Below are 12,361 nucleotides of genomic sequence, written 5' to 3' on the forward strand. Positions count from 1 at the left end.
CATTAACTAATCACCAACACTACTTCATACCATGTTTTCCTCTTTCTTGAGTTTCTGGTTTTGATTTATCTCCTATGTGGCTGGATTTTCCCATCAAAATATATTTTTATTTTATTTTAATTTTTTCAGTGTTCCAAAATTCATTGTTTATGCACCACCCCCAGTGCTCCATGCAATCTGTGCCCTCCATAATACCCACCACCAGACTTACCCATCCCCCCAGCCCCCTCCCCTCCTCTGTTTGTTTCTTAGAGTCCATAGTCTCTCATGGTATACCTTTAAAAGGGACTCATGGGTGCTATTTTTCTCTTGAGTGTTTAAAACGACAGGATAGGCTATATTTTCACACAACTTTGCAGACTCAACTCTAACACCTTTGGTATTGATTGATGTTGTTAAGAAATCTGAGGCTGGTTTTCATATCTTCCTCTTATATAGACTTCACTTTCTTCTGCTTGGATTCTCCCCTTATCCTTAAAGATCAGTAAACTACTCCAGAATATGGTTGGATTATGTAATTCAGGGTCATTTTTTCCTGGGATACAGTATACCCTCTAGCCCACAGATTCAAGACTTTATTTTAAAGCATTTTTCTGGTGCCATTTGCCATGTCCTTTTCCTCAGGAACACTAATTTTATAGTCTGTTCAATCAACATTGCTTGGAGTACCTTTGTTCTTTTCCACATCAGTGTTTTCATCGTGAAACTGTCTACCATGTTCCTAAGCATGTTTCTGTCACATTGATTACATTTTGGTTCCCTCTAATGTAATTTTCAGCTCTGATAATACTTTGTCCTTTTCCCCTAGTATTATTCAGCCCATTTTTCCAACTCCTGCTACTGATTAATAATCCTTTATTTCAAACCTTATGTATTTTGTTTGAATTTGTATTTTTAGTTTTCAAAGCCTTTTATTTGCATTTTTTTTCTCAAATATGGATGCGTTTTGTTTCTTAACTTTTCCTTTGTTTCCTTGGACAAATTATCTCATAATTGTTATTCTTCTGAAAGTTACATTAAAGAATTGTCATTATACTGACACCATACCTCCTTGCTATTTTTGGCAGATTTTAAGCATGTGCATTGTCCTGATTACTTTCTGGTTAATACTCACCTTTTAATGATATCAACTTTTAGCTGAAGGCCAGTAAGTACATGTGAAGATGGTAAGCTATGACAATTATAGCTTTCATTATGGTATGTCATTTCAAATACCCTCCCCCAAGAAAACCTGCCATTTTCTTTGCTCTGGGATCTAGCTCTTCTAGGTTTTCAACAGATCAAGTTGGGGTTACTTACAGTGAATCCCCTTATACACAAGCCATCTGGTTGTTTCTCCAACTTCCTCTGCATACATCCTTCTCTGGAGGTCTCCTCACCTAGGAGACTAGATGCCCAACAAATGCCCAAAAAGGGCACGTGTTCACATGTTTAGAAAGGACGAGCAAGAGACTTTGATTCAAGTAAGCCGGGTAGAAACTGTCCAACCCAAGAATTCATGCTATTAACGGGGAGCAGCTAGTCTTCAACTGGGACTGTTGGTGATCATGGTAGAGTGGATTTCCAGTACTTTGTATTTCCCCAAAGAATCCAGAAATCTGAACTTTTATTTGAGATCACCAATAAAAGTGAGAAAACAATTAAAAAAAAGAAAAAGAACAGAAAACACAAACTAACTAGGTCAAATAAAATATGTTGATAGGTCACATTCAGCCTAAGAGTGCTTCATTGGAACTGCTACTGAAGATGAAAACTTCCTGTTACCAGGGTTTCTTCTGTAGCATTCTCTTTCCTACCATCCTGCAATGACCAATGGGTCTTGAAGACACTGATGATTGCTGCTCCCATGGGGGGCCCATGCAGCCAGGTGCAATCCTCTAGATCCAGGATCTGCTTAGATGGCTGTAATATTCTCTCAGTGCAATTTCTCTCCTGCTTGAGGACTGAGGAAGGATATGGCTGGTTTCAGATTTCTGAAAGTTTCATATCATGGTGCATTGGGTGCTTGACATTTTGCTTGACAGCTCAAGATGGTAACTTCAATTTCTTTTATTGTTAATGTTTTAATTAATTTTGAAAGAAGGACTCAAAGGGAAAAGATGCTTGCTGTATTTATTTTTTGTTTCGTTTTTCTCCAAGAAAAACGATCCTACTTCAATTTTTGCATTTTAAATGACTGTTCTTCAACTGTCCTCAAGCAATAAAGTCCAGGAGTTTGTTCCTTATGGTTGAAATCTATTTATTATGATGTCGATTATGTGAGATAAGAATGAGCCTTTCCTACAGGCAAAGGAGGCAGCTATATATGCAGATTGATTTCAGGAGAACTAAGAAAGCCCCAAAGCTCCCCTTTGCAACTCACCAATTCCTCTCCCACAACTCTCCACCTTCATTAGTGTGAAAATCTCTTACCTTCATTTCTTTGACTTTTTATTCTTTTGTAAAAGCTGAAACCTCTATGAAGATACAGCAATACGATTCACCTGTTGCTTATTCTTTTGAAGGGTAAGCTTGTTAGAAACTTTCCTGAGAGCAAGTTTTGAAAGTTGAAAGAAGGAACATAGATACCTTGAGTACAAGCACCATGTATTTGTGAAAAATATGGAGGTGTAGAAGACCCACAAAGGGAAAGTAAAATGATAAACTTATACAAGACAGGAGTTGAGAATGTTTGCCTGCATTTTTAAAAGAAAAGATATTCATGCTGACCAGCAAGATTACAGAGTTTGATGAGATGCTTACCAAGTGAATGAATCCTGCAGCAGTGAACCAGGTACTAAGGACTATTGATAACAGTTTGGAAAACTTCACTGCATTGCTAGAGGAAGAAAGATAAAAAACTGTTTGGCTCTGACTGGATCCAGGAAAACAATACCCTGTCCTCTAAATTCTGGTTACTCTTTTTTTTTTTTTTTTTTTTTTTTAAACATATAATGTATTATTTGCCCCGGGGATACATTTCTGTGAATCATCAGCCTTAACCCATTTCACAGCACTCACCATAGCACATACCCTCCCCAATGTCCATAACCCAGCCAGCCTATCCCTACCCCCTACCTCCCAGCAACTCTCAGTTTGTTTCCTGAGATTAAGAGACTCTTGTGCTTTGTCTCCCTCCCTGGTCCCATTTTGTTTCATTTTTTTCCATTCCTTCACCCCACAAACCCCCACCCTGACTCTCAAATTCCTCATATCAGTGAGAGCATATGATATTTGTCTTTCTCTGACTTATTTCCCTTGGCATAATACCCTCTATTTTCATCCACATCATTGCAAATGGCAGGATTTGTTTTTTTGATGGCTGCATAGTATTCCATTGTGTATATATACCACATCTTCTTGATCCATTCATCTGTTGATGGAAATCTAGGTTCTTTCCATAGTTTGGTTATTGTGGACACTGCTGCTATAAACATTCAGGTGCACATGTCCGTTTGGATCACCACATTTGTATCTTTAGGGTAAATACCCAGTAGTGCATAAAATCTGGCTACTCTTCTGTGCCAGAAGCAATGGTATACTTACCTGGGAGCATTATTAGAAATGCAAGATCCCAGACTCCACCCCTGATTATAGATCTGCATCCTCTGCTTGATTCATATACACATTAGGGGTCTGAGATGCCCAGCTCTGAACACAGCCAGTCACACACTCTGTCCAAAAACTTAACACATTGCTATAACATCCACTACCCTGATATTATATTACTTTTAAAAATATATGTTTATCATCATAAAATGCATTTGATACATTTCTACATTGTCTAAAGTAACAGTACAAAGCACAGTATCCTAGGAATCCAGAGAATGGGTTTGTAAAATGGAATTTTGAGTCAATCACAGAAATGTCTTATATTGCTAAACTCACACCAGGATCTTTGAGTGAAAGTGATCAGACAAGCTCCTATTTACTAAAGTAAAGCTCTAGAGTTTAGCTGAAATCTCTATGGTTTTCAGGTAGGGCCACCTGTTACACAAGAACAGCCTAGTCCCGACTGCATGAACACTTAGCAGTGAAATCCACCTGGCCTATAAAATTTGATGCTTCTAAGGAGAACATAGAGGCATGAAGATTTTCAATAGGTAACATTAAACCAAACTGCTTAAAACTTTAGAAGTATTGCTGTTCCAGGTACTTTGAACTTTCTTTCTTTTTTTTTTTTTTTTTAGATAATTAGGTGGTTCTATTTTTGTAAGCAATTTCACGGCTGCTACTGGTTACCTCATGCTCAGAGAAATTGATCTTACCTTCCTAGACAGAAGAGAAGTGAGTCATGATAGCAAGTAGGTAGAACAAAAGCCTGTGAATTACTATTATTTTGAAACTCTTTTGAGGGGAAAGGCAGAATTAAAGTATAAATGGACTTACACATTGTAGCTCTGCAAAACAAAGAAAAAACAAACTCTTCCAAGTGATGGCAAACTTCTCAGCCACCATATGATAGGAATACAATGGGAGTGAGTGAGTAGATAGTGTCTTGGGAGCTAAGGGATTTCATGGGATTTGCACTGAAATTCTGATGGGAAATAAGTTGAAGGTTCAGTTTACATTTTAATTTCCTAATCCAAATCAGCAAGTAAACAGGATTTAAGGCAGGGCTAGCACTTACCTGGTTCTGATGGCTCGGAGAATTTGCAGGATTTGAGGGAGTTCTAGCAGTCGCAAAGCTCTTAAGAACCGTAAACCTACAAAGCAATCAAAAGGAGAAATCTGCCGAAAGGAGAGGGTCGCTTCAGGGAGAACTCTGCATTATAACACAATTGGGACTATTTATACTCTCCTTCTCCTAGAGATGCTCAAATACAAGGTAAGACACCACAGGTTTAGGAGCATGACCTCTACCTCAAATTCTGACCCTGACACTAAGCAGCTGGTATAATCTAAAGCAGTTCCCTTAACTTTCCTAGTTCCTCATCTGCAAAATGGGAATTGTAAGTACCCACCTCATAGGGCTATTGAGCTAATAATATAAAGCCTGCGGAAGCATGGCTCACGTATCATAAACACGACTCAACATCTAACTCTATTGAACTCCTCTTTAGAACAGTCCATGACTCATAAACCACGTAAACTCTTCACTATAGAATCTCTGCGATCTGTTTCTCACTTTTCACGTGATGTTTTACTTTACATAATTTGAGAACTGGGATGGCAAAGAATATTTGACAGGTAATAGATAATAGTACAAATTCCATAAAATCTGATAAAAGCCATCTAATTCTCATGTGCTGTTCCTACGTCTACATTGAAGACCAAATAATTAGGTAAATGTCTAACATGTCACAGCCTATCCAGATAGGAGGATTAAGAGTTTTTAAAGATCCAGAGATGCTTTTCATGTCTTCCAGTCCCTGTGGGATTCCAGCATCATAAAGGTTCTGCAGGAGGAGGATGGGCTGGGCCTCACCTCTTGGGTTGTGGACGAACCAGTCAGTAAACAGTAAACAATAAACAAATACTGTCACTTACTCTGCATCAGGTACACCATCAGGCACTGAGTTAAAAAAAATAAGTGCTGAAAATATGTTACAAAACTATCTAATCATGATGAGAAAAATTTTAAATAGCATTTAAGCTTTAAAGAAAAATGAAGGATCCTTATGAGTGAATGTAGATTTTTTTTTTTTTTTGAGAGATTGATCCTGATTCCCACAACACACTTACCTAGCCAGTTACTCTTCAAATAATAAGAAATAAAGGTTGGTGGAACAGTAAAGATGTCCACGATTGAATTCATCTCCAACCAGAACTTGATCTTGTCATCAGCTGCCACAAACTATGAAATAGAAACAAAAGACTCCAAATTCTGTTACCCTCAAGAATTTTAAAATGAACCTAAGAGTGGCTGCATTCAGCTACATTTCACTTACCCACTGAAGCTTTGATCTCATTCTATTATAGGCAGACATACACACACACAAACACACACACACATGCACGCACAGATAGCTATATAGATGAATATGTTAGTATAGATAAATACATATATATTCATCTAGACGTAAGGACAGTACCTTTAGTGGGTGTTCAATAAATGAACATGAATCCATTTTACTCACCAGATCTTAACTCTCACACTTCAGAATAAACACTTTGACCTTCTTGCTGCTCCTAGAACTTTCTGATTTCTATAATTGCTTTGATAAAGCCTCCTAGTTGTGAGCAATGAAGATTTAGGATGGCCTTCAATGGTAAAAGTACAACTATCTAAAAGCTTGACTGGCCAACTCTGTGTCTGAGCTTCCCTATTTAGATTAAGAAAGTAAGTAGTTCCAGAGGGAGATTACTGTAAAAAGATTTTGATGGTCAGTGTGGTCAGAGTTTTGAAGGAAGGTCATAAACACACACACACACACACACACTCACACACATACACAGAGTCTCCCATAAACATGGGATGGATAAATACAATGAAATCTAGTTCTAGATGGATCCTCAATAAATGCCTGCAGAATGAGAGAACTATTTAATAAATGTATAACAAAAATTGAAACAAAGGTATGAAACTATTTTATATAGTTATATGGCACATATGCCATCAGTGGCATCAGTGGAACCAATGACGTCTTCAGAGGCTATTACTCACGTTTGCTAGCTTGTGGTCATTAACAAAGCTTTCTCAGTGATAGGTGGGAAGCCAATAAGGAGGACAGTGTGACAGGGTGGTGATATTTAAAAAGGAATCATTTTCATTTGCATTGGGATTTTTGGCCTAGATACAGTTTCAAGTACAAGAGAGAGTTTTCATGCCTCTTTATATATTGGACAATTTAGGGCACAGACCCTCTAGTTTTAGAGCCTGAAAACATAGGCAGATTGTACAGCTAAGGCACATACAGAGCTCTTTGGGTTGCACCTGTTGTGTTCATCTGTTTATTCCCACTTTCCATAGATACTTACTCTTAACCCAAAATAGAAACTAAAGAACACATTGAAAGTCAAATCAATAGGGATGGTTTTGTCTTCATATGAAGAACAGCTTCCAACAGGGCTGGAAAAGAAACAAGAGCAATGTATAAATATGTACATTTTAAAAGTTCTGACTGTACAAGCCCAAATGAAGAGAAAGTGTAGTCAATGTTCTATTTATTCACCATGAATGGTTAATCCAAGACACTTAAATTCACATCATAAGGAAATTACTTTTCTCTTGGGAAGAGAGGTGTGCACAAACAAAACTACAGACTGCACACAGAGCTGAAAATAACAGGACAATTACCTGCTCTTCCTTTCACAGAGCTTACTGGTTCTATTTCTGCTTTTTCAATAAGGATTCAGGGGTATAAAGATTATGTGGCTCTTCTTGGTTTAGCAAAACCATCTATATAGCAAGAACATTCTGGCTTCTGTACCTTTCTGGTACAGAGCTACTCTAAGTCAAATGGATTGATCTGAACCCAAATTTAGGGAAAATTTCCTAAAATCAATAGGGAGACCACAAAACAAATGCTGCTAGTTTCCCTAGGCTTTCTAAAATTGCCCCACTTCAGTGGCCCTGTAATCCTAATTTTTACTTTAGCTGGAAATCAAATGTAATTTCCAGCTGATCAGTGTGGAGTTCATATTAGATTGGGTTGTGTCCAAGAAACCATTCTAACTTGGGCATAGAGAAGAGATTGGCCTTAGAGAAGAGCAGACAATAACATGCACCTTTTTCCCAGGTTAGAAGTAACATTTGCCTTTCTCAAAACCATCCAAAGTTGTTTGAAGCCTATGAGAAACCTGAAACAACTGCAGAACTTCTGTTTCAACACACAGGGACTCCAAAGGCATAGAACACCCTCCTAAATGGAGACCAAGGGTCCAAGGATGGAGACCACAGGTGGAGGCTTCCAGTCTCAGAGATTCTAGAACAGACCTGTGTCCATTACCTCAGCCTCTAGCAATGCATGGTCATAGCATACAGGGGAAACTTGCATATTTTTTTGTGGAATTGGGTGTAATGCTTCTTGGTGGTGGGGAACACTTACCGTTTTTTATGAGTTTGTGTGTGTGTATATCTAAAAGCATGGTAAGCATTATTCCTGGCAGAAAATTCCAGATTAGCTGGCAACCTACTGACATAGCAGACAAGGGTAACTGGGGATTTTACTTACTCAGAAGAGTTGATGAAATAGATTACAAGAGACCCAATGCTTAGTACAAATACAAGGATCACCTGCAAAGAAAAAGAAAAGAAGGACCGATGTACAAATAATTTTCTTGATATAGAGATGAATAAACAAACCAAAAAAAATTGTATTTTCTCTTTTAACCTTACCTATATATATGTAGCCATTTTTCACACATTCATTTCCATTAGCATGCACTCATTGAAGAAAAATTGATTGGAACTTTCCTGGGTGTTCAGTAAATGACAAGCACCCACTCATTTTACTTACATAATGTTAATTTCCACAAACTTAAGAATAAACAGCTTGTCCCTCATACTGCTCATAAAACCTTCTGATTTCAAGAAGTCCTATCATTTATTCATTCCTTCACTCATCAAACATTTATGAAGTGCTTAATATGTGTTACACACTTTATTACATGCAAATATCAGGGCTATAGGATATTGGCTCTGGATGAGAATTGCTTGTGATACTGGAGAAGAAACAGTCCCAACATGTCCTTTTAAAGGATAGTCAGGATTTTGACAGGAAGGAATGTGCTGTAAGTAAGAAAAAGAAATATGAGTGCATTTAACACAGAAATGTACTTTGTTTGTCAAAGAAGCAGAGCTGGCAGAATGTAATCGGAAATTTACCCCTTCAAAACCATCAAGGCATTTGGATGAAACATTCTGAAGCCTCCATAACTTTTCAGATTAAGTTAAGGTACATTAACATTCCTCCAGTCATTCTTAGTTTCTGAGCCATTTGTTTTTCTATGTTCAGTCCAGTGTAGTGTTGGTAATACTAATAATAAAATTGAATTTTGTTATAATTAAAGCTTTACTCCCTTCCACCTCAGGTGTTCCTTGGGCAGGTTACCTATACTGGGAAAAGGGGTTGGTTTCTTCTCTATTAACCCTCTCTGAGTTTTTACTTCTAGTTGCCCACAGACTAGCCTACCTCTGGTTGCTCTAGAATTGTAGGTCAGTGTCAGAGAGTAAACAGAAGAGGAAGGTCAGAAGAGGAAATGCTGGACTTGACTGCTGTTCGATTGGTAGGCTCTCACCCTGGAGCTCTGAGAATGGGAGGTGTTTAATGTTTATTTGTATGGGCTGTTTCATTGCTCTTGGGAGATACCAATTCAATTCATATTCAAATGTAATGAGCATTTTTTTAGTACCTATCATGACCCAAATATTATTCTGGTGATGGGGATCTATCCACGAACAGCATACACGAAAGATCTTGCCTTTATGGATCTTACAGTGTAGGCAATAAATAAAGACAACTGATATGTAACTTGCATGATATGTTAGCAGTTATATGCTAGGAAAATAAAGTTAAGCAAGGTAAAGGGGATCAGAAATGCAAGCGGAGCTGGGAGAAGGACTGCGGTAGAGATAATACTTAATCACTAAGGGTCCCCCTTTGCAGTTCCCTTGAATCGGGTGGAAACATCTTCTCGAACTGGTTGCTCACAGCTTTTCTCTCGGTACACCTCACATGCCTTTATTCTGCTGGGACCTGTACCTCTCCAGATGCCTACTTGAGCAGATAAGAGAAGACTCTTACATGTGACCCAAATCTGGCTCTGGGAACAAGTCTAGCATTCTTTGCCTCAACAAACAGTGGAGATTATCTTCAGTGTGACAATTTCTGCCTAGAGCAGCTAGCTCAATGGCCCCTTATCACAAATGAGCCAGATGTCAGTCCTCTGTGTCCCTAGCATTCTCAAAGATGCAAACTGAAAATTCTGGAGTGGAACCTCTCAAGAGTCTTTCCTTAGGCTTGACATGAGACAAAAGCTCTCCCACACCTCTGCCATAACAGAACTTGCTCTAAAAATCCTCTTCTATTTCCAATTTCATTTTTTTTTAAACATTTTTATTTAAATCTAGTTAGTTAACATACAATGTAACATTGATTTTAGGTGTGCAATATGGTGACTCAACACTCATACATCACTCAGTGCTCATCACCGGCACTCCTTAATCCCCATTACCTATTTCCTCCATTCCCCCCACCTACCTCCCCCTGATAACCATCAGTTTGTTCTTTATAGTTAAGAATCTGTTTCTTGGTTTGCCTCCTTTCCTTTTTTCCCCTTTGCTCACTTGTTTTGTTTTTTAATTTCTACATACGCATGAAATCATGTGGTATTTGGCTTTCTCTGACTCATTTATTTCACTTAGCATAATACCCTCTAGTTCCATCCATTTCATTGCAAATGGCAAGATTTCATCCTTTTTTATGGTCAGGTAAATATATACTACATCTTCTTTAATTGTTCATCAGCTGATGGACACTTGGACTATTTCCATAATTTGACTATTATAATGTTGCTTAAACAATAGGGCATATATATCCCCTTGAATTAGTTTAGTGTGTATGTGTATGCACACACATATATATATATATTTTTTAATACCTAGTAGTGCAATTGCTGGATCATAGTGTAGCTCTATTTTTAATTTTTTGAGGAGACTCCATACTGTTTTCTAGGGTGGCTGCACTAGTTCGCATTCCCATCAACAGTGCAAAAATGTTCCCCTTTCTCCACATCCTTGCCAGGATCTGTTGTTTCTTGTGTTGTTGATTTTAGCAGGTCTGACAGTTGTGAGGTGATTACTTCATTGTTGTTTTGATTTGTATTTCCCTGATGATGAGAGATTTTGGGCATCTCTTCATGGGCCTATTGGTCAGCCGTATGTCTTCTTTGAAAAAATTCATGTCTTCTACCCCTTTGTTAATTGGATTATTCATTTTTCAGATGTTGAGTTTTGTAAGGTCTTTAAATCATTCACCACAATCAAGTGGTTCAATATTCAAAGTCACTCAACATGATACACCACATTAATAAAAGAAAGAATAAGAATGATATGATTATTTCAGTAGATGCAAAAAAAAAAAAAAAAAGCAATTGACAAAGTAAAGCATCCATTCATGATAAAAACCCCCAACAAAGTAGGTTTAGAAGGAACATACCTCAACATAATAAAGATCATATATGAAAAACCCACAGCTAATATCATCCTCAGGGGTGAAAAATGGAGCGCTTTTCTTCTATGGCTGGGAACAAGACAGGAATGTCCAGTCTCACCACTGTGATTTAATGTAGTACTAGAAGTCCTAGCCACAGCAATCAGACACAAAAATAAATAAAAGACATCCAGAGATCAGCATGGAAGAAGTAAAATTTTCACTATTTGCAGATGACATGATACTCTATATAAAGAACCCAAACAATATCATTCAAAATCTCCTAGAACTATTAAATGAATTCAGTAAAGTCACGGAATACAAAACCAGTGCACAAAAATCTGTTCCATTTCTATACACCGATAATGAAGCAGTGAAAAGAAAAATTAAGGAATCAATCCCATCTAAATTTCACACACACACAAAAATGAGATCTCTAGGAATAAACCTAACCAAAGAGGTAAAAGACCACTATTCTAAAAACTATAAAATACTGACAAAAGAAATTGATGATGACACAAAGAAATGAAAAAAACATTCCATGTCCAAGGATTGGAAAAACAAATATTGCTAAATGTTTATACTACCAAAACAATCTACTCATTTAAAGTAATCCCTATCAAAACACCAACAGCATTTTACACAGAAATAGAATAAACAATCCTAAACTTTGTATGGAACCACAAAAAGATTCAAACTGTCAAAGCAAACTTGGAAAAGAAAAGAAAAGGCATCACAATTCGGGACTTCAAGTTGTATTAAAAAGCTATAGTAATCAAAAAGTATGGTAGTGGCACAAAAATAGACACTTGGATCAATGGAACAAAATAGAAAACCCAAAAATAAACCCACAACTATATAGTAAATTAATTTCCTTCAACAAAGCAGGACAAAGCTGACACTCTCCAACCTCCCTAACCTTCCCCCACCCCTACTCCTGGGTGGGACATATGTGACATTCTTTAGGAATCTCCCACCCATCTTAATGTTAATACCTTGATAGAGGGCAAAACAACCTTGGCAATGGCAAGGCCTCTGGTATCTGGTATTTTGTAGGTCCTCTTTAGCATATGCAAGTTCTACTGAAACCTCTCTTTTCCTTACTTCCCCCACCCCCCTGGTACATAACCCGTCACCCCTCACAACCCCAGGGCAGCAGCTCTTCCTGCCCAGGGGTCCTGTCCCCATGCCTTAATAAACCACCATTTTGCACCAAAGATGTCTCAAGAATTCTTTCTTGGTCATTGGCTGGGGACTTCACCCCACCAAACCTCACCTATATTTTA

The 12,361-nt window shown here is 37.8% G+C and overlaps 1 protein-coding gene across 2 annotated transcripts in view; it reads right to left on the minus strand.

Annotated features, from left to right (window-relative positions):
• KCNU1 (potassium calcium-activated channel subfamily U member 1) overlaps positions 1-12,361 on the minus strand; it is a 146,840-nt gene that overhangs the window by 118,534 nt on the left and 15,945 nt on the right. For both annotated transcript variants that reach the window (XM_032329302.1, XM_032329301.1), the window contains exons 3-7: positions 8,097-8,158; positions 6,901-6,991; positions 5,665-5,776; positions 4,610-4,685; positions 2,743-2,818 (exon numbers count right to left, since the gene is read on the minus strand). In XM_032329302.1, coding sequence (XP_032185193.1) covers positions 2,743-2,818; positions 4,610-4,685; positions 5,665-5,776; positions 6,901-6,991; positions 8,097-8,158 — 417 coding nt within the window. The remainder of the gene's footprint in view (positions 1-2,742; positions 2,819-4,609; positions 4,686-5,664; positions 5,777-6,900; positions 6,992-8,096; positions 8,159-12,361) is intronic.

This window comes from Mustela erminea, chromosome 21, assembly GCF_009829155.1.
Source record: "Mustela erminea isolate mMusErm1 chromosome 21, mMusErm1.Pri, whole genome shotgun sequence".
In the NCBI taxonomy this organism is placed as follows: Eukaryota; Metazoa; Chordata; class Mammalia; order Carnivora; family Mustelidae; genus Mustela; species Mustela erminea.